General features: G+C 42.7%; 1 protein-coding gene across 2 annotated transcripts in view; it reads left to right on the plus strand.

The window, feature by feature from the left end:
* Nucleotides 1–557: 557 nt before the first annotated feature.
* LOC105474984 (non-SMC condensin II complex subunit G2) overlaps nucleotides 558–23064 on the plus strand; it is a 73601-nt gene continuing 51094 nt past the window's right edge. Inside the window, exons 1-9 of one of the 2 annotated variants that reach the window (XM_011729934.3) lie at nucleotides 558–681; nucleotides 3082–3181; nucleotides 3491–3607; nucleotides 12557–12745; nucleotides 13099–13213; nucleotides 15351–15505; nucleotides 16100–16234; nucleotides 18636–18730; nucleotides 20139–20208. In XM_011729934.3, coding sequence (XP_011728236.3) covers nucleotides 3530–3607; nucleotides 12557–12745; nucleotides 13099–13213; nucleotides 15351–15505; nucleotides 16100–16234; nucleotides 18636–18730; nucleotides 20139–20208 — 837 coding nt within the window. In that variant the 5' untranslated portion in view covers nucleotides 558–681; nucleotides 3082–3181; nucleotides 3491–3529. The remainder of the gene's footprint in view (nucleotides 682–3081; nucleotides 3182–3490; nucleotides 3608–12556; nucleotides 12746–13098; nucleotides 13214–15350; nucleotides 15506–16099; nucleotides 16235–18635; nucleotides 18731–20138; nucleotides 20209–23064) is intronic. The other variant, XM_071094172.1, reaches the window with a different exon arrangement.

Consider the following 23064-nt stretch of genomic DNA (forward strand, 5'->3'; position numbering starts at 1 on the left):
TCGAGGGTCCCCGCTAAGGCCTCTCCCTCTCCACCCTATGGGCAGCCTACCTGCCGGGGGTGGGGGGTGGGAGTTCTGCGGGGGAAGCACCTGCCCAGGGCGCACCTACTGGGTGCAGGCCGGACAGGTGACCCCTTGGCAGGGAGGGCGGTCACGGTAGCCGGCCAGGCCGGGGTGGGGTCCTCCCGGGGATCCAGACACGGCCCTGTGGCCTCTCCCCGCCCCAAACCTTTCCTTCCTCTCCCCGTCTCTCCCTTCCTCTCCTTCCTCCTTCCCCCAACACCGCCCGCTCCCAGCGCCCCGCCCTCTCCTGGACCGCGCACTCCCTCCGCGGAGGCCCCAGGACGCGCACAAGCTCGCAGTGGACGTCGGCGCGCGCACCGTGCATGGGTTCCCCAGCTGTGGCGCCGCGCGTGCGCGTTCCGTGGTGCCCGGTAGGGCACTGGGCTAAGCGCCCAAGAGGCGGGGCATAGACAGGAGGAAGACGGGCGGGCATGTGGGCGGGGCATGATCTGGAGGCGGGGCGGAGCGGGCGTGTGGGTGGGGCCCGAGGATCGCGGCGCCCCAGCTCTCGCGAGAGCGGCGCTGGGTGACGACCGGGAGGGCGGGGCCCGTCTGGGGCGCCGGCGGGTGCGTTTGAATCTGGTCCGAGCGCGGGAAACGGCGGGTCCCCGAGCCCAGGTGAGAGCTGCGGTGCGGAGCCGGGATTGGGTTCAGAGCAGAGGCTGGGAGGTAGCAGGGATCGGGCGGAAGCCCCTCCTCGGCTGGTCGGGGTCCCGGCCTCCACTTCCCTAAGTGGGCTGCCGACCAGCGCGCGGGCAGTGCTGCGTCTGACGGGACCGGACGGAAGAGGCGACCCCGGGCCATCCCCCCTTCCCAGCTCAGCGACGCCCGTCCTTCCTGTCCGTGTCGGAGGAAAATCCCAGCCCCGGGCGCGGGCACTGCCCTCAGAGAGCGACCCCCCAGCCCTGAGCATGGGCACTGCCCTCAGAGAGTGTCCCCTCCGTCCTGGGCATGGACACTACCCTCAGAGAGAGTCCCCTCAGTCCTGGGTGTCGGTACTGCCCTCAGAGAGAGTCCCCTCAGCCCCGGGCGTGGGCACGCTCTCAGAGAGTGACCCGCCAGCCCTGAGCATGGGCACTGCCCTCAGAGAGCGACCCCCCAGCCCTGAGCATCGGCACTGCCCTCAAGAGAGTGTCCCCTCAGTCCTGGGCATGGGCACTGCCCTCAGAGAGTGAGCCTCTCCGTCCTGGGCGTGGACACTGCCCTCAGAGTGTCCCTTCATTCCTGGGCCTGGGCGCTGCCCTCAGAGAGTAAATCCCCTCAGTCCTGGGCCTGGGCACTGCCCTCAGAGAGCCACCCCCTCCGTCCTGGGCATGGACACTGCCCTCAGTGTCCCCTCAGTCCTGGGCCTGGGCACTGCCCTCAGAGAGTAGTAAATCCCCTCAGTCCTGGGCCTGGGCACTGCCCTCAGAGAGCCACCCCCTCAGTCCTGGGCATGGGCAGTGCCCTCAGCGACCCCCTCAGTCCTGGGCATGGGCACTGCCCTCAGACAGTGTCCCCTTAGAGAGAGTCTCCCTGAGCCCTGGATGTAGGCACTTCCCTCAGAGAGTATCTCCCCAGCCATGGACATGGGCATTGTCCTCAGAGACATCAGTCTCCTGAACTCTTGTTGCTGGTTTGGTGCCTCTTGTTGTGTCAATGAGGAAGGAGTTTGGGGACAGAGTGGAAAGTCACGGGTAGTGACAAGGTTACAGGGATTTCTTCTTTTTAATGCTCATCTTGATTCAGTACCGGACCTCCTGTGCGAAGAGTAGCCTGCTCTTTGGACTGATAACTGGGTGGTGAGATGACTCCTTACCTTGAAAGTAGCATTCTGGCTGCAGGGCTGAGATCTTATGCACATATACTACAAGAAACATGGAATATTGCCACTTTGGGAGATAGATTGAAAAATTAACCATTAAAAAATTACAGTCACTAATATAAGAGGGAAAATGGGAAATACAGGAATAAGTTTGGTAGTCTGGAGGAAGTATATTACTGTAGGTTGGACTACAATGCCAAAGAGGTACACTTGGAAATAGAGCAAACAAGAAAAGTGACCAGAACTATGAAAAAGTGGAGAGTTCACAGACTTGCCAGGTGAAGATGTATGATTCCATGTGTTTGCTGCACCTTATTGGATTATTTTTCTAAAATCATGAATTTGTCCTAGCCTCCCCATTTTCTTTGTCAGTAAAATGTATGCGAGTCATGCTTCATTTAAAGAGGGAGAAACGTTGTCGTTAGGCAAGTTCATCATTGAATGAACATCACCGAGTGAACTTGCCTACACCTAGAGGGTGTAGCCTAATGCTGCTAGAATGTTACTGTACTGTAGGCAACTGTAACAATGGTAAGTATTTGCATGGCTAAACATATCTAAGTATAGAAAAGGCACAGTAAAAATATGGCATTATAATCTTATGGGACCACGGTCATATATGTGGTCTGTTGTTGACTGAAATGTTATGTGGTCCATGACTGTGGTTCATAGTTCAGCCATTTGAGTTGAGGAATGAGATGACCAGACTTCACTGTTAACTTATTTGGGGAGTCATTAAACTGAGGTTATTTTCTGCTTTGTTCGATTTAGACATTAAAATCTAGTATTACATGTTTAAGATAACTCTCTATCCCCATAATTATTGGCAGTAATTTTCCATATTGCTCTATTTATAATGGTGCAGGTGGTTTTCATTTATTTTTAAAGTCAGGGGGCTCCTACTGCAAATATGTTCCATCATTTGCTATTACCTCATCTTTAGGTTGATGTCTTTTTAGTAGGGCACCAATAGCACCAGGTGTTGTGAATGTGAAATAGAATTTCCTGGAAAAACACAGACAGGATAGAAGGTGTACAAAGTCCCCTGAGCTCTCATTATCCCGAAGGGGTGGGAGGAGAGTGCTGTGGTTACGCATTTCTAAAGGATAGTCTAACAAGATCCCAGGGGTGACCCCCTCCCCGGGGCCACTGTTCTCCATCTCACTTTGAATAACAAGATGACACTAACAGTGGGATTTTTTTTTTTGATGGAGGAATGGCCTTTAGAAAGGGAGCATCTTCAGAATCTGCAGCTGGGATCAGATTGTTCTTTTGTTGAACCAACTCGATCTGCCGAGCCAGCATCTTGCTAAGGTACTAAAAAGGGAGAGATGGTGGTGAGCTTCCTAAGGCTATTTGGATTTCTCCCTCCTTAGTTGGTAATTTTATTAACAGTTGTTGATAAAATATCATTAATATCATGTTATTAACATCCCCAGTAAAGGAAATAAGTAAATTGTTTTTCAGATATTATAACTTGTTTTATGTTAGAATATTTTTATAAACTGTCTGCCATACGTGGTTCAGGAATTTTCTTGCAGTTCTTGGATGTTAATATCAAATTAAATCTTATAGGAAAATATATATTTGCAAGTGTTTCAGTATGATTGTGTTTTCCACTAGGGTTGCAAAATAAATGCCATTTGAACAGTTCCATCTGTCATGGAAAAACGTGAGACATTTGTACAAGCCGTATCTAAGGAGCTGGTTGGAGAGTTTTTGCAATTTGTTCAACTTGATGTAAGTTTCAAGTTTTAGTTTTGTTGTGATTTTTGACTGTGAATAAGAAATATGTTCTAAAATCATTATGTCCCCAAACGAAACATAGTTATCTCAGTGAATCCTTAGTGACCAATGTTTATTTGAAAGAAGAAAACAAAACCCTTTATACACAAATCTACCTGCTGGTGGGCTAAGCTAAGATGTAAAAGATAAACAGAAGTTAACCAATCAAAGAGGGATGTTGGGGGAAAGGACCCATCTAACCAAGAAGGTCACTCTGAAGACTAGAGAAGGTTTGTTGTGTTTGAACTTGAAGTTCAGCAGGAAGGCAGAAGATGAGACTGGGGGCTAGGCTAGGTGGGTCTTTACTATTTTAAGGAATTCAGACTTTATCTTGAGAATGGTAGGTGCTTGAAGCAGGGAGTGAGCTGTAGGCAAGGGAGGAAGAGAACAAAAGAGAAGGAGAGAGAACTAGTGGACAAAATAGAGGTAAGGATAAAAATATGGTTTGCTTTTTGGAAATATTCCTCTGGCTGCAAGTGAGAAATATGTCAAAGGGACATATTTAAGGCTAAGGTAGTGCCCTTCATAATGATGGTTGAATTAGGAACTGGAAATGGGAAGCTGCTTGATAGTGGAGTGATGGCACTATTGGACTGATTGGATATGGGTATGGTGGGGAAGGGCCCAGACATCTGACTGTATAGTACCATTCAGCAAGCTCATGAGCATGGGAAGAGGGCAGGTTCAAGGGAGAAGGTGGTTCCATTTTGGAGGTGCCAGATGACTGCTGGTGGGATGTGCACCAGCAGATGGCCAGTAGTCAGACATGCACATCTGGATACCAGGGGAAAGGGCTGGGCTAGCGACAAGTTGGGCATGGAAGCCTAAGTTGTGGGAATGCCTGCAGTTATCTCTGTAGTGTTTCAGAGAAAAGGGCCTAGGACACATCTCTGAGGAAGCCAGCATTGGAGGCACTGACTCTGAAATATGAAAGTATCTTTGGGGCAGGAGACCCTTAGCACACTTGTCTCACTTGTTCTTATGTGGTGAAAATCAAATTAGTGACAACAAAGAATTAGGAATCTAATAATGAATTTGTTACTAGCAACATTTAAGAAATCGGTTTTCTTTATAAGAGAAATGAGCTTAAAACATGTTTTTGTATTATAAAATGATATCCTGTAAACTTAAAAATGATCACAAACAGGCATCTCATCACCATAGAAGTGTTTATAAGAGCAAGCTAGTTAGATAATATATCAGTGTCTGCTTTAGCAGTAGCAGTGTATATGGGTTGTATTGGAAATGCAATACCTACACATTTTAAAGTCTAAAAGATTGTTGTTGCAAAGTGCATACCATAATGTTAACAAAATCACAGCCAACTAAATTGAAAATCAAAGGTAAAAATAGCAACTAAAAATCACACTGGTGGCCACAATGACAGGTACCCTGCTGGGGTGCATTGTTTCCAGCCACCCGTTGTGTGCCAACCAGCCTTTGCAGTGTTGCTGGGCAGCCAGCAGACATCTCAGGAGAATACTGAATTAGTCCTTATACTAATGAGGCATTAACTCTAGTTTATCAATAATAAGCTTTATTAACACTTAACAATTCAGTTTAGTACCTAGTCACCATGTAGCTCTTAAATGTAAAAATGAAAATTTGTAGGATTGTGCATCACGTGGTTTCATCAAGTTGAATGACATAAATGCCATTTTATATAACAGTGATGGTTTCCCATAGTTCAATTTGGTAAGAACTTAAATCAGTTTGAGGCCTATCAGGTAGATCTTTCCAAGCACAATTAGTTCTGCTATAATCCCACACGTGCGTTGCCAACAGTCACTGCACTCTGCAGAATTGGTTAAAAAATAAAGTAAAATAAAAAACCCAGAGAGATTATGGGGAGAATGGAGTTAGGGGGACAACACTAAAAAATTTTGCCAGTGACATGTCAAAAACAGGAACCTAATAAAACACTAGCATAATTTTATATGTTAAATCACTAAGAAATGCATAAATACCATAGTAAGCATGGCATTTTACCTTGAAAAATATTTAAATTCTATAGTTGGAAGTGGGTGCCTGTGCTCACAGGGTACACCTGCTGCTCTGTGTGTAACAGGAAGAAAATGAGGTAGAACAGAGGAGAAAAAGGCAAGCTAGGCAGAGGGGAATAGGGAGCATTAGAGAGCACAGTGGGCCTGGGGAGGGCACAGTGAAGTGGGGTTGAGGCCTTTGGGTCATAGCAGGTGAGGGGCACAATGTGTGGCCCAGGGGTGAATGGACTGAGCTGCTAGGTGTCTGAGATGTGTTTCATGGGATCCTGCTGGCTCCAGTCAGTGGCTGCAGTTTTCTGCATTCACCTGGTATTTCTTGCCTATGAAATCCCACATAAGAAAATGAGAAATTTGGCCGGGCGCGGTGGCTCAAGCCTGTAGTCCCAGCACTTTGGGAGGCCGAGACGGGCGGATCACGAGGTCAGGAGATCGAGACCATCCTGGCTAACATGGTGAAACCCCGTCTCTACTAAAAATACAAAAAAATAAGCCAGGCGAGGTGGCGGGCGCCTGTAGTCCCAGCTGCTCGGAAGGCTGAGGCAGGAGAATTGCGCGAACCCGGGAGGCGGAGCTTGCAGTGAGCGGAGATCTGGCCACTGCACTCCAGCCTGGGCGACAGAGCGAGACTCCGTCTCAAAAAAAAAAAAAAAAAAAAAAAAAAAAATTTGCCTTTGGTCAAATTGTTCCTTGATGTAGTGACAATGTTGGAGCAAATTTTCATTTTCAAAGTGTTCTAGAGCAGAGCTGATGACACCGTATGCCCTTGTCCTTCTTGCAGAATCAGTGATGGGGAGGAGGACACAGCACTGAGAATTCCATCATTTAACAAACATGTCCTAAGTGCCTTCTGTATGCCAGACACTGCACTGAGAGTTGGGGTTATAATAAGCATAAAGCAAAGTTTCTGCACAAATGGGGGTTTATGTCCTAGTGGAGGAAGAAAAACAAGACACATATGTAAATAATAAAGCAGGTGGAGGCTGAACACAGTGACTCACCTCTGTAATTCCAGAGCTTTGGGAGGCTGAGGCAGGAGGATCGTTTGAGGCCAGGATAACACCAGCCTGGGATGTAACATAGTGAGACCCCATCTCTACAGTAATGTTAAAAAATTGGCCAAGTGTAGTGGCTTGTACCTGTGGTCCCAACTACTCAGGAGGCTGAGGCAGTAGAATTACTTGAGCCCAGGAGTTTGAGGCTATGATTGTGCAACTGTAGTCCAGCCTGGGTGACAAAGTGAGACCCTGTCTCAAACAAACAAACAAACAAACGAAAAAACTACTACTACTGATAAAGCAGGTGGAAGTGGAAGTTGGGAATGATGGAGTGACTAAAGAAACCCTCAGAGGAGGTGATATTTTAACAGAGTTGATACAGTCACATGACTCTTGATGAAGATAGGTTCTGAGAAATGCATCATTAGGTAATTTCATTGTTGTGTGAACATCCTAAAGTGTGCTTACATACACCCAAATGGAGCAGCGCAGTACACACCTGGGCTAGATGGTACAGTCTACTGTCCTAGGCTACAAACCTGTGTGGCATGTTACTGTACTGAATACTGTAGGTACAGTGTTGTAACACAATGGTAAGTGTGTATCTCAACATTGAAAAGGTACAGTAAAAATACAGTATAAAACATAAAAAAATGGTACACCTGAATAGGGCACTTACTGTAGCTGGAGCTTGCACAACTGGAAGTTGTTCTGGGTGAATGAGTGGTGAGTAAATGTGAAGGTCTAATATGTCATTGTACACTACCGTAAACTATAAACACATTACACTTGGGCTACAGTAAATTTATAAAAACATTTTTCTTCAATAATAAATTAACCTTAGCTTACTGTAACTGTTTTACTTGATAAACTTTAAAAAAATTTTAAACTTTTAAAATCCTTTATAATAACACTTAGCTTAAAACACAAACTCATTTTACTTTACAAAAAATCTTTCTTCATTTTATTTTATTTTAACTTTTATATTCGGGGATACATGTGCAGGTTTGTTACATAGGTCAGCTTGTGTCACGGGGGTTTATTGTACAGATTATTTCATCACTGAGGTATTAAGCCTAGTTATTAGTTATTTTTAGTTATTTAATTAGTTATTTTTCCTGATCCTCTCCCTCCTCCCACCCTCTACCCTCCAATAGGTGAGTGTGTGTTGTTCCCCCTGTGTCCAAGTGTTCTCATCATTTAGCTCCTACTTATAAGTGAGAACATGCTGTATTTGGTTTTCTGTTCGTGTGTTAGTTTGCTATGGATAATGGCCTCTAGCTCCATCCATGTCCCTGCAAAGGACTTGATCTCATTCTTTTTTTATGACTGCATAGTATTCCATGGTGTATATGTACCACATTTTCTTTATCCAGTCTATCATTGATGGGCATTTAGGTTTATTTCATGTCTTTGCTAAAAATACTTTCTTTATACCCCTATTTGATAAGCTTTTCTCTATTTTTACTTTCTTTTTTTTTTTTTTTTTTTGAGTTGGAGTCTTGCTCTGTTGCCCAGGCTGGAGTGCAGTGGTACCATCTCGGCTCACTGCAGCCTCCGCCTCCTGGGTTCAAGCGATTCTACCTCAGCCTCCTGAGTAGCTGGAATTACAGGCACACGCCACCACACCAGCTAATTTTTGTATTTTTAGTAGACAGGGTTTCTCCATGTTGGCCAGGCTGGTCTTGAACTCCTGACCTCAGGTGATCCACCGGCCTTGGCCTCCCAAAGAGCTGGGATTACAGGTGTGAGCCACTGCGCCCAGCCGTCTATTTTTACTTTTTAAACTTTTTTGTTAAAAACTAAGACACAAATACACATGTTAGCCTGGGCCTATACCAAGTCAGGATCATCAGTATCACTGTCTTCCACCTTAACATCTTGTCCCGGTGGAAGGTCTTCAGGGGCAATAACAGACATGCAGCTGTCATCTCATCTTCTATGATAACATTGCCTTCTCCTGGAATTTCTCTTGATGCACCTGCGTAAGGCTAGTTTACAATTAACTTAAAAAAAATGTAGAAGGAATATACTCTAAAACAATGATAAAAAGTAAGTTTGTTTACACCAACATTACCACAAATGTGATTAATCTGTTATACTGTGATGTTTTGACAGCCATGACATCACTAGGTGATAGGAATTTTTCAGCTCCATTATAATCATATGGGACCACTCTCATATATGTGGTTTGTCATTGACTGAACTATTACTATGCATTGCATGACTATTTGATCAGAGATCCAAATGGGCCATGTAGAGATTTGGGAAAAGAAGATTCTAGACAAAAGGAATGGAAAAGGCCGAGACTCTGAGGCAGGGCACATTTGGGAAGGTAAGGGTATGGACTTACTGAGGAGGAGGAGGGTGGCAGGGTTAGGGTGGAGAAGTAATTTCTTTCCTGTTGAAATAATTGCTAAGTTAAAAGAAAAGTTGCAAGAGGAATTCAAAGGAATCCTGAATACCCTACATGCAGATTTACCAGTTGTTACCACTTGCCACATTTTCTTTATCATTCTTTGTATTTACATTTTTTCTGAATCATTTGAGTCAGTTGTAGGCATTGTACCTCTTTATCTCTAAACATTTCAGTTCATATTTTTCTAAAATAAAGATATTCTGTTATATAACCACATTAAAATTCTCAAAATCAGGAAATTTAACATTGTGGATAGTCCTGTGAAATAACCCTCTGCAGCCTATGTCCTCTCCTCTTGAATCTGGATTGGACATGTGTCTGCTTTGACGGACGGAATATTGAGGAAGTGGCCTTCAGAAAGTTTGGCAGCTTCCACTTCCTCTCGGAGCCCCTGGCTGTCATGTAAGAAGTGCAGGATCGCCCTCTGCTGGAGAGAGAGACCACACACAAAGGCTGGAGGATGAGACTGCAGAGGGAGACCTCACTAGTGGGCACCAAAGTGCCAGACATCCAACCCCCAGCCGCCACCTTAAGCACAGGCGACCCCAAGAGTGAGCATCTGATTCATGAGACGCAGTAAAACTGCTGCTTTATGCTACCAAGTTTTTTGTTACGCAACAAGACTTCCCCTGCTTCATACACATCGTGCCAATCACAAGAGAATACCTCCCGCTGGGCATATAGACTACAAAAAGGCACCCTTGCTGGGGCACAGGTGGCCAGGGCACTCACACAGGGAGGAGAGGGCCTGCAGGATGTCCACCCCGCGGGCCCCTCAGCCTGGTACGCTCTGTACAGCATGGTTGCACAGCTTCTGCATCCTGGGGCTGGAGGAGGTTGTGGAGGGATGCCCACAGGCAGCTCGCCAGTCTGCACATGTGCTTCCTAACTGCTGGGCTTTTGTGTTGCCCTGCCTTTGCCCAGTGTCTCATGGCCCTAGAGGCCTGGGCTGTCACTGCTAATGTTGTGGCAATGCCAGGCAATGACCACCCCAAGACCATGCTGGGGAGAGGTAGAACATTTTGATATTTGAACAGTTTTTGTCCCTCATCCTTTCCTTGCCCTTCCAGTCAGCTCTCCTCTGCCCTAGGCAACAGGCACTCATTTCTCACATCCCCAGCTCCAAACAGCCCTCAGTGAAGCTGGGTGTGTGTCTCATTTTGTTGCTGTAGTTTGTTACTGGAATCTGTCTCACTCATTTCTTCAGGGTTCATTTTTCAGGAAGGAGTTAACAGCCCATCCTAGTTTGTCACATAGGTGGATGGGCGCTGTTTCTTTTCCTTCAGGCTATATCCTTCAGCATACACCTCTAATAGATTTTAATAATCTGGAGGATGTTATTCTTGCCCCTAGACTGTGAACTTAACTCAGGACACGATGGGACCTGATTCATCTCTGTGCCCTAACCATCAGTCAACTAATATTTCCTGATGTAAGCATCATGAATCAGCCCAGTCATTTCTCTGGTCACCTTCAGTCACCAGAGTTTGCCCTGAATAGAACATCTTAATCTTTGAACACAGTGGCTATGGTCCATTACCCAGACTAGGGACCCCAGCACCAAAACTGTCCGTTAATGTACTGGAAAATTACCATTAATGGACCTAAAGGGGCCATTAACTTATTTTTTCTGCATAATTGAGGTATAAAGAATTACTCAGCTGTTCACGATTGACTGTCTTGTATATAGGCAGATCATGATGCTGTCTGAGGTCAGAAATTGGAGAGCTGGTCTGTGTACGTGATTGACAGGCAAAGGCCTAAGGAAAATGGAGAGCAGAAATGAAGGGGAGGAGGGTCAAGGAAACGAGGAAAGAGAGGAGATAAAAATGAACAAGCAGAGGTGGAAAAAGCTAGATGGAAAATAGAGGAGCACTAAGAAGAGGAGAAAACAAACGCCAGGGCAGGAGAGGAGTTAGGAGAGCAGGAAGAGAGGAGAGGGAGGGATGGAGGGCTTATGAGGTATCTTTACTCTCCATCTTACTGTGTTTTATGACCCTGACAGTTTTGAAGACTGCAAGTGGCTCTTTTGTGGCATAGCCTTCAATTTGCATCTGTTGAGGATCTGATTAAATTTTAGTGTGCGTTTTGGCAGGAAGTGCTTAGCAGTGTTAGGTCCTCGGTGCTGTCAAGACAGGAAGTGCATGGCGTGGTCTTTCCGTCCCTGTGTGGGTGGGTGTCCTCCAGGTCTCTTCCAGGAGCCTGCCTCTGTGGAAAAGTGGTGACACTGTAATGTCCTGCTACTCACCAGGCTTCCACCCACTTGTTTAGCATCTTCTGATAATTCCTGCCAGAGTCCGTAATTACTGTGACGGCTATAAAATAGTGATTTTTTAACCCTGTATTGCATCTGTATTTACTCACTGATATTCTAGAGCATGCAGGTGCTATTAATTAATGATTTGATATTTATTATCAGTATGCTGTCATTGATTTCTTCTTTTTAGAGGCAGGCTCTTGCTATGTTGCCCAGGCTGTAGTGCAATGGTACAATCACAGCTCATTGCAGCCCTCCCTCCGAGAGTGGCTGGCTTGGCCTCGTTGATGCTTATTTTATTCAGTTGGTTATAATTAATCACTGTCACTGTTTTGGTGCTCACATTGTCCCAAATTTGGCTAGAGGGAGTCCCTTTAACTGGATTCTATGCCCTTTTGATGAGGGCCTCTATTTGCCCCATCAAAGAGTAGGTGAGGTCGGCCAGGCGCGGTGGCTCAAGCCTGTAATCCCAGCACTTTGGGAGGCCGAGACGGGCGGATCACGAGGTCAGGAGATCGAGACCATCCTGGCTAACACGGTGAAACCCCGTCTCTACTAAAAAATACAAAAAACTAGCCGGGCGAGGTGGCGGGCGCCTGTAGTCCCAGCTACTCAGGAGGCTGAGACAGGAGAATGGCCCGAACCCGGGAGGCGGAGCTTGCAGTGAGCTGAGATCCGGCCACTGCACTCCAGCCTGGGCGACAGAGCGAGACTCCGTCTCAAAAAAAAAAAAAAAAAAAAAAAAAAAAAGAGTAGGTGAGGTCATCTCAGATAAGAGGAAATGGGTTTAGAGGGTTGTTGGGGGAGATCTGAAATCATCTCATTGGCTGGTGGGAGAGAATGATATTGAGGGATGAGTAGAAGGTGGTGTTGAGGGCCCATGGGGGGCTGGAGTCTGTGGCCACAGTATGATTATCACCATTGTTATTGAACTTTAGCCTACTTTTGTAACCTAATTCAGGTATGGAGATGGTAGACATTCGGGTCCCTTTTAGGGAGGGTTTTGCTAAGTGGGTGAAATTTTTAAAACTCTGAAGATTAGGATACTAGGAAAGAATAGGTGGAGAATCCCCCTGCTTCTTCCCTTTTAGGAATGGATTTTGAATACTGCAACCAAATTCTTGAACTTGTAATGAAGTTAACACTTAAACTTTTCTTCTGATGACATTATGAAAAGGATATGGTTAATTTTTTGTATTTGAAATGTGACACTTGCTATTTATGTTACAGAAAGAGGCCTCTGATCCTTTCAGCCTAAATGAATTACTAGATGAATTATCAAGGAAACAGAAAGAAGAATTATGGCAAAGGCTGAAGAATTTATTGACAGATGTGTTGTTAGAAAGCCCGGTGGATGGGTGGCAGGTAGTGGAAGCCCAGGGTGAAGATGATATGGAAACAGAACATGGCTCAAAAATGGTAGTATTTGTTTTTCAAAAATAAGAAACATTTTTCTCTTTTTTTGTTAAAAAATAACTGTTCATTGTGTATCATTAAATTTTACATTAAGACAAATTTTGAAGTTAGAAGTCAAGAATTTTAGAAGTTTAGTCTGTTGTAGTTTTATTCACTTTTCAACCCTACTGTTATTAATCTAATACTAGATACTGCTGTCCTTTTAGGATGATTAACTTTTATTCAACTTTAATTCTTTTTAGAGTAAGCTAGAATTGTGGCTTGATTTTTAGAAAATTTGTAAGTGAAATTTCTGCTAAAAACTGATTTTAAGTTGATGATTTTAATTCACTCATGCTTTGATTTTTCATTTATAGAGAAAAAGCATAGACATAATTTATGCAATTACATCTGTGGTTCTTGCTTCTGTATCTGTAATAAATGAAAGTGAAAACTACGAAGCTCTACTGGAGTGTGTCATTATATTAAATGGTGAGTCGGTTTTGTTATAAATGGCATATTTAGAAGTGGACATTGAAATACTTGTTTTTGTTTCTGTTTTTGTTTTTTATTTTGTGAGACGGAGTTTCACTCTTCTGCCTAGGCAAGAGTGCAGTGGCGTGATCTCAGCTCACCACAACCTCCGCCCCCCGGGTTCAAGCGATTCTCCTGCCTCAGCCTCCCTAGTAGCTGGGATTATAGGCATTCGCCACCACACCTGGCTAATTTTGTATTTTTAGTAGAGACCGGATTTCTCCATGTTGGTCAGGCTAGTCTTGAACTCCCGATCTCAGGTGATCTGCCCGCCTCCCAAAGTGCTGGGATTACAGGCATGAGCCACTGCTGCTGGCCTGAAATGATACTTTGTAAAAGGAAACTAGTTGTTTTCATGAGCATTGTTGAATTTAGTAGCAGAAGTGGTATAAAGGAATAGCTTTGCAGTCCGGTTCTTTTTCTTCAGTTAGAATAGGAGCATACTTACCTAAGGGCTGTCTTGAATACTTAGTTTGTTTATTTTATATTTATCATTTTTTTTTTAGAGACAGAATCTCTCTGTTGCCTATGCTGGAGTGCAGTGACATGATCCCAGCTCACTGTAGCCTTGACCTCCAGGGCTGTAGCTATCCTCTCACCTCCGCCTCCTTCGTAGCTGGTACCGCAAGTCCGTGCTTTTTGTTTTGTTTTGTTTTGCTTTTTGGTAGAGACAAGATCTAACTGTATTGCCCAGGCTGGTCTCAAACTCCTGGGCTCAAGTGATCCTCCCACCTTGCCCTGGCAAAGTGCTGGTCTTACAGGCATTAGCCATTGCATCTGGCCTAATTAGTTTAAGCTCCATTCAGATGTTATAGATGGTGAGATGGGCAGTACTCAGCAAATAACTGCTATTGTTTACAGGTTTTTCAGGGAAGTCTGACTTACTGGACCGGTGATCAAGAACTTCTTTCTAGGAAAATGCCTGATTATGTGATTACCACTGCTAGATAGTGTCAACTTAACTAAGAATTTGTGACATTGAATTTTTTCTTTAAGTATGTTGTGAACATAAGCTGAGGAGTAATTGTTGACTCCTAGGGAAGTTTTACTGTATTGAAATTTGAATGATGGTACTTTTCAAGTTTTAACAAAACGGTAAAACTGGTTATTAATTTAGGAGGTACACTAGTCTAAGTTAATGAAAATATTTGATTATGAAATATATAAAATTTTAGTTACAAAAGATGTAAAAATATCTTAATGATATTTAAGAAAACTTTTCACATACCCTCATCCCTCACTGTGCAAGTGTAGTTTCATGTGATAAAGTATCTCATCAAGCTTCTTATTCTTAGCATCACTTGGATTTATGTATCTGTTTTATAGTACATTGTTTTATTCTGAATTCTTAAGTTAAAATACAGTGTCTTATTAAAAAGTCACCCCTAATCATAATGAAAATAGCTCCCAAATGCTTTGTGAATTTTACTATCAGTTTATTTGTATGGTCTGCAAATAACTAGTAAAATGATTAGTGCTAACACTGTAGTTGCTATCAACTTCCCAGTTAATTCAGGAGTGTTATATTAGTGTAATGACATTCAGATACCTACAGATTATAATTATGAGCATTAGTATTATTAATTTAATTATTGAGCTTTTCTGTTAATAAAAGCACTGTAGTTTTTGTATTCATTATGGTAATTGCTTTGACTATTTTTCACCTCTGAGCCAAAATTTGAGGCTGGCACATTGAGGGACAATAGTGGATTATTGATTGGTCAGTAGACCGGTCTTGGCTCTGGTGTTAACAGAGATACCATTGTTGTTGTTACACTGAGGTTTGGTTAACCTCAGTGTCTGCCTTTCTAAAATTGGTGATGTGATTTCTCTGAGACTTCCAGTTCCAAAAATCTCTTTTCTATTATGTCTGTTGAGGGTCTTTTTATAACAATTGTCAAACAGTTTTTTAATTAACATTATTTGCATTTTATAATTAATGTATATAAATCTTTGGCAAGTTTTAAACATAAACTAATATTATTTGCTTAGCAAAGCTTTAAATAATATATAAAGTCATAATACTCTAAACTGTTGAATCTGAAGTAATAAGAATTTGCCTTACTAATTGGAAAATTTCTGTGCTGTATTTTAGGTATTTTATATGCATTACCTGAGTCTGAACGAAAACTACAGAGTTCTATTCAGGATTTGTGTGTTACCTGGTGGGAGAAAGGCCTGCCTGCCAAGGAAGACACAGGAAAGACAGCCTTTGTCATGTTGCTTAGGAGGAGTCTGGAGACTAAGACAGTGTGTTCACTTTTTATTTTTTAAAGACTGGGTCTCTCTCTTGCCCAGGCTGGAGTGCAGTGGCAGGATCATAGCTCACTGCAGCCTCAAACTCCTGGGCTCGAGCAGTCCTCCTGCCTCAGCTTCTCGAGTAGCTGGGACTGCAGGAGTGCACCACCTAGACATTTATTTTTAAATGTCTTCCTAACATTCTAAACCTGTGCTAGTCAATGTAGTAGCCACTTGCCACAGAAAGCTATTTAAATTTAAAGTTAAAAATAATGAAAAATTCAGTTCCTCAGTTGCATTAGTTGCATTTTAGTAGCTCTGCAGTGAAATGTGGCTAGTGTCTCCTGCACTGGACAGTTTAATCTTCATCGAGGAAGTTCTTGAACTTGCTAGATTTTTTATTATTTTCCCTGTGTTTAAAAACACGTTCTGTAGAGCTACAGGTGGCATTTGCAAATTTTAAAATCTGTTTTTATTTGTCATTATTTTTTAATCTTTGGTTAATCAACTAGAATTACCATTATTTCTGATATAAAATATACTTGATTTGAAATATGACTTTACTGTTCATTAAAAAAAGTATAACATTTTTTGTGTCATTCCCAGGGTGCAGACATATGTCGGCTTTGGCGTATCCATCAAGCTTTATATTGCTTTGATTATGATTTGGAGGAAAGTGGAGAAATTAAAGATATGTTACTTGAGTGCTTCATAAGTATTAATTATATCAAGAAAGAAGAGGTAAATAGGCGTTTGTTTTTTGATCTGTTTGTGAGCTGCTTCTTAATAGATGTTTCTCCTGTGTTCACATGGTTCCTGTCTGTACCATGTGTGGTGTTGCCATGAAGGTCAGCTTAGCTACCAGGAGCTTTTTACCGCACATCATTTTTACTGCATGGCAGTACTAGAGAAAACATTTTACAAGTCCTTGCTTATTTCAGCATTAAATTGGATGGTAACAGGTGGCTGTGTGAATCCTAGGGGAGCCATACTTGCATTTTAAATTAAGAATGATTAAAAATAAGGTTGAGAAAGCACTTCTCTATGATTGAGATCTGGCCTTCTGCCCTAATTCCATTTTCATTGCCATGTACTCAAAACTATCATCACATAATATCCTCCATTTCTTTTTTCTACCCATCCTGTGAATGCAGAGAGGCTTCTGGCCTGTTGCTGCACTGCCCGTCCTGGGGTCAACTCCCAAACGAGGCTACTGAGCACCTGAAACGGGACCCATCTGAACTGAGATTGGCCATAAGTATAAAATACACATGGATTTGAAGATTTCGTGTGAAAGAAATGAATATAAAATAGCTCATTAATAGTTTTTGTTATATGCTTAATATAATAGACACTAGTTTAGATATATTGCTTTACATGAAATATATTATTAAAATTAATCTACTTTTGCGAATATGGCTACTAGAGAATTAAGAATTGCAGAGAGGCTCGCATAGTTCTTCTGTGTTAGGGTCTTCTGCATTTGTTTACTGAGCGTCGACTACATGCTCAGGCGGGGTCAGTGGAGACTAGAACAAGCCTTTGCTTTTGGATGCTCATGGCACAGCAGGCACATCTCTGAGGCGGACGGAGGAAGTCATTCCTTCTCCTTGAAGGAGGTGGAGAAGGGCTTCAGAGGAGGAGGAGGACCAGCTCTGAGGTACAGAGTAAGTTTCCTCCAGGTCTCACAGCTGCCTAGCGGAAGAGACAGAACCGGACCCTGGTGAGCCATCTGCGGTCTGCTAGACAAAGGCCATGTGATTAGGACTGAGACTTTCAGCTCCCAGGGTCCTTGTTCACTGTATAGGTGGTGACTTTGGTCAGGCCTTTCAGCCTCAGTGTTTTCTTCTGTAAAATAGGAGCAACAGTTACTCTTTCACAGGATTGTTGTGAGGAACAGATGAGGTGATATGTATCAAACTGCAGCCCAGACTCCGGTGGGAAAGAAACCTTGGGGAGGGTAGGAACCCTTGGGGAGGGCTGCCCTGTGCCGTCCTTGCTGTGTCAGCACCGTCATTATCACAAAGATGTTGGACACAGCCTGTGCCCCATACCCGTCTCTAGGATTGTCCCGAAATGTGGGAAGAGTGAAGAAATGAATGATGGATTCAAACAATAAACTACTTTATGTTGACTTATACATAAGGAGTTGATGAATCATACTTGTTAACTTATATATGTGTGCAGATATATAACAGGCATAAATGTATGTATGTGTTATAACCCCTACCCTTTTTAAAAAATTGATGTCTCCTTTGAATTTAAGATATCTAAACGTAGTTTCCTAATCAATCATTAATTTGGTCAGGTCAGTTTCCAGTCATTCTGGGTAAACCATAAACATCTTGTACTGTACTGGCAGATTACTTCTAGTGAATATTGCTGTTTTTTCTTTTTTTTTTTTTAACTTGCCTGTTGTAAGCATGGTTACCCTGCATTTGAATCAAAATGTATTGCATTTCTGTAGGATTCCAGTTCTGTGCAGTGGTGTGCTGATAAGAGGGAAAGGTGGTATTCACTGAGAGAATTATTGATAGATGTATTTTGTGCATTCTATAATAGAGTATACATATTGTATGCATTTTAGGTTCGGGTATATAATCTAGTAGCATACATATAAATTATCATCACATGATGTATTTATGACTTGAAGACTGTATATTTGGAAATTCTGACTTGACAGACACTTAACCTTTTAACTATATGAGTCCTCAGTTTTCTCATTTACAAATGAGAAGGTGAAATGAACTGGGTTATTCAATTCCATTCCCACCCACTTATGCTAGACTTAAAGCTTTCTTTCATTTGAGACTATGTAGCCATCCATGACAGAGCTAGAATGAGATGTTTATGCACCCATGGTTACTGTCTGTGGTCTCCATCTCTGCACCTGTGGTCCTTGAGGACAGAGGCGCTCAGTGTAGTGGCTGCTCGGCCCTGGGGAAGGAGGCTTGTGTGGCTCCTGGCTGTGCAGGCCCCACAGACAGCTCAACTCCTGCGTGTGCTCTTAGTTATAATTACACGTGCCTCCTTTTTAGCGATAGCAATGTTTAGCTTACTAGACGTTCAAAGAATTGTTTGTTATTTGGAACTTTTTATTTGGTTGCAATTTAAACATTATATCCTCTTTTTTTATTTATAGGGAAGAAGATTTCTTAGTTCTCTCTTCAACTGGAATATAAACTTTGTCAGAATGATCCATGGGACCATTAAAAACCAATTACAGGGATTACAAAAGTAAGTGTTAAAAGTACTTAAGATTTCGTGCTGCTTAATCTGGCTTTGAAAGATTCTATTTGGTCTGACTTCTTAAAGTTATAGTAATGGATTAGAAGCTTTAGAAATATGTCATTTATTATATACCATTGTATCACTGGGCAGCTTTTTCCTTTTATGGGAAATCATTCTTTTCCAGTATTGACCACTGACATTGAGGTTTTAATTTGTGGTCATTCTTTAAATAGTTAAAATAGTTTCCAGTTGAACTTTAGTCTTGCTCATAATAAAGCCACGTCCATGGTACTTTGAATACAGTGTGTGCTTTTTGGTTGAACGTGGCCTGGCCGGTGTGGCTTCTCGGAAGAGCCTGTGGAATCTGCAGGAGCAGCAGGGAATGTTGCAGTCATGCTCTGCCACTCCCTGCATGATGGAGATGTCAAGCGTATGCTTGTTTGCCAGGCACAAGGCAGAGTACTTCATTTGCTCCAGTGCTGACTACTTAGTCTGCATTTTAAAATTTAATCCTCACAACTCTTTTTTGAGGTAGGTTTTGGTTTCTAAATTTCCCAGTGTCAGGCAAGTGTGTAAGTACCAAGTTGGGGTCTGATTCTGGATCTCTGATTGCAAAGCTCCTATTGTATACTAGATTGCTTTTTCATATTTCCTCATCTTCAGAATATCTGAGTTGAACTAATAGTTTTTTTTTTTTTTTTGAGGCGGAGTCTCGCTCTGTCACCCAGGCTAAAGTGCAGTGGCGCGATCTAGGCTCACTGCAAGCTCCGCCTCCCGGGTTCATGCCATTCTCCTGCCTCAGCCTCTTGAGTAGCTGGGACTACAGGTGCCTGCCACTGCACCTGGCTAATTTTTTGTATTTTTAGTAGAGACGGGGTTTCACCGTGTTAGCCAGGATGGTCTTGATCTCCTGACCTCGTGATCCGCCGACCTCAGCCTCCCAAAGTGCTGGGATTACAGGCGTGAGCCACTGCATCCAGTGAACTAATAGATTTCTAAGCTTACGATTCTTAAGTTGGTACTGGTATTTTAGGGCTTCTTGTACCTGAGGAATTGGTAGCATGGAAAGTCCAACATGACTCCAAGTCGACAATTTATTTATATTTAAATATTTTTGACTTTAGAATTTGGTTCTGGGCTTATGCACTCATAGTTTCACAGAAAATAGTAAAGTTTTGGGTAAGCCTTGACTGAGGAGGAGGAAATAGTTTGTCATTTCAGTTTCCTTTCCCAAAACCTTCTCCATTTTCTACTTTTTGCTACAGGTAGATAACCTATTTCTATAGATAATTTGCAAAGCACTCATTTAAACTGAGTTTCTTCTTCACTATGGTTGGAAAGTAACTGAAATGATACATGTTGAAAGTATAATTCTTTAAATTTGCATTATAACTATTTTGATCTTTTTATATAGGTCTTTGATGGTATACATTGCAGAAATTTATTTCAGAGCTTGGAAAAAGGCTTCAGGGAAAATACTGGAGGTATTTTCATTTTTTTAAATGTTAACACTTATTTTTATTATATTTTAGTTACTAAATAAGTAGTCAAAGAAGGGTTATTTAAGATCCATGTTTATGCACTCTGTCAAAATAAAGCCAAATAATCAAAATTTGTTTGATGGGCAATCCAGTCACTTGCTAAGATGTGTGGTTTGTGGGAGGTAGGACTATGCCCTTTCAGGTGGGAGGGAGCTCTGACCCTGGTCTTTCTAGCCACATGTGCTCACTGGGCATTTGGAATATGGCCAGTCTGAATCGAGATGTGTTGTAAGTTTAAGAAACATACCAGATTTCAAAGACTTCATATGGAAAAAGGAGAATATAAAATATCTTGGTACTTTTTAAAAATGTCGAGTGAATGTTGAAATGATAGTGGTTTGGATGTATTAGGCTAAATGTGGTAGTTGGCTCTTCGTGGGTTTCACATCCATGGATTCAGTCAACCAAGGATCAAAAATATTTGGGGAAAAAATCCATCTGTACTTAACATGTACAGACTTTTTCTTTCTTGTCATCAGTCCCTAAACATACAGTGTCACAGCTATTTATATAACATTTTGTATTAAGTATTGTAAGTAATCTGGAGATGATTTAAAGGGTACAGGGTGTGTAGGTTATATGCAGATACTACTCCACTTTATATGAGGAGTTTGAGCATCCGCAGACTCTGGTATCTGAGGGAGGTCCTAGAACCAACCCCCTATGGATACCAAGGGATGACTGTGTAATATTAAAGTAATTTTACCTGTTTCTTTTGTCTGTTTTTAATGCAGCCACTAGAAAATTTAAAATTGCATCCGTGGCTTGCATTCAATTTCTGTTGGATAGTGCCATTCAGAACTTCAAGTCACCTCTTTTAGTTACATTATTTTTGAGAATTTGAAGATACTTTCTTTGATTATGGGTAATTCTGGTGAATACATAGTATTTATGTTATGAAGATAGGGCTATGTAATCCACAATCCCAACTCAACATCCAGACACCCTTTTGGACAAAAAAAGTATCTTTGTTTTCACTTATATTTTTCTTATACTAGGTTCTCAATCATTTTGTTTTTCTCTGCGAATAAAATTTTTACTCCAGGTCAGAAAGGAGCCTCCCACAAGCCTGTGTTCTATCCAGACTTTTCATTCCTCTTTGGAGAGCAGGCCCTGCACTGAGGGGCAGAGGGAGAAACCTGCAGGATGCACAGAGGCTGCCCCATGTCTGGAGTTACTTCCATCCTCTCTGCTCCTCTGCACAACTTACACTTGATTTGAATTGCCAAGGTTTATCACTGACTTCTAGAAAACCAAAAGTAGGCTGGGCGCGGTAGCTCACGCCTGTAATCCCAGTACTTTGGGAGGCTGAGGCGGGTGGGTCACCTGAGGTCGGGAGTTTGAGACCAGCCTGGCCAACATGGCGAGACCCTGTCTCTACAAAACAATAAACAAAATAAAAACTATTTGACTAGATGTATACAAAATTGATACCAACAATGTGTATTTCTCAGTCTCACTCCATTCTTCTCTGCCCTCCCTCTCTTTAAGTTTTTCAGACAAATTCCAGACATGAGATTTCATTTCTTTTTTTTTTTTTTTTTTTTGAGACGGAGTCTCACGCTGTTGCCCAGGCTGGAGTGCAGTGGCGCGATCTCGGCTCACTGCAAGCTCCGCCTCCCGGGTTCCCGCCATTCTCCTGCCTCAGCCTCCTGAGTAGCTGGGACTACAGGCGCCCGCCACCGCGCCCGGCTAATTTTTTGTATTTTTAGTAGAGACGGGGTTTCACTGTGGTCTCGATCTCCTGACCTTGTGATCCGCCCGCCTCGGCCTCCCAAAGTGCTGGGATTACAGGCTTGAGCCACCGCGCCCGGCCAGAGATTTCATTTCTTTATATTTCATTTCTATACTACTTTATTCATCTCTCAAAAATGTGCTTATGGAATGCCATTGTAAGACCTAAAAATGTGACAGTAAATCCTTGGTATTTTTAAAAATAATCAAGCCACACTGAAATTTTTCCAGTGATCTCAAAATGTCTCCTTAGAGTTTTTTTGAATTAGGACTCAAGAAGTTGCCCACATGGCATTTGCTTGTTATGCCATTAAAATCGCTTATTCTAGAGCCTTCCTCCCTCCTTTCTTTTTTTTTTAAATCTATGCCATTGGCATGTGAGGAAACTGAATGAGTTGTCCTGTAGAATGTCAGCATTCTGGTAGTTAGCGCTAAAGATTTGGATTCAACTTTTATGGCACAAATAACTTCCCAGGTAGTGCTGTGTATCTCATCTTTCATTGCAAGTCAGACAATGTGTGGTTGTCCCATATTAAGTGATGCTAAGTGACTTCAGGTGAAGGAAATATTTTCAAATATAATGGAGAAGAGGAACTTGAGCATCTGCAGATGCTCAAGTATTGTATACTAATACAAACTCTGGTTTGTATTAGTATTAACCCTAGGAGCGTTTCCTTAGGTCCTTCCCCAAAGCCATAGAAATCCCACTCGTGTGAGGGCGGGCACAGAGTACAGGTACAGACCATAGGGTCCACTGGGGTTTTTTGCTACTGTGAGAGGCTAGGCCTTTCCCCAGTTGCTGCACTCTGAGTACCATGAGTGCATGGGGCTGATGAAGGGCTTCCCACACCTTCCTTGCTCAGCCCTTCTCAGTAGTGGCCCTGAAATATCTTATTTACAGTTTCCACCATAGAGGTAGTTCTGTTTTTGTTCTGTGGAGGCTGTTGGAACAAATCCAGTCTTCTGAAGGTTGTCCAGGTCAGTGATGAGTCAGAAGAGGGGACTCCACACTCACCATGCACTCGGTCTCTGAAATTTGTCTGATTTGAACTACCCTTGAGTGGT

Source organism: Macaca nemestrina, chromosome 4, assembly GCF_043159975.1.
Source record: "Macaca nemestrina isolate mMacNem1 chromosome 4, mMacNem.hap1, whole genome shotgun sequence".
Taxonomy (NCBI): domain Eukaryota; kingdom Metazoa; phylum Chordata; class Mammalia; order Primates; family Cercopithecidae; genus Macaca; species Macaca nemestrina.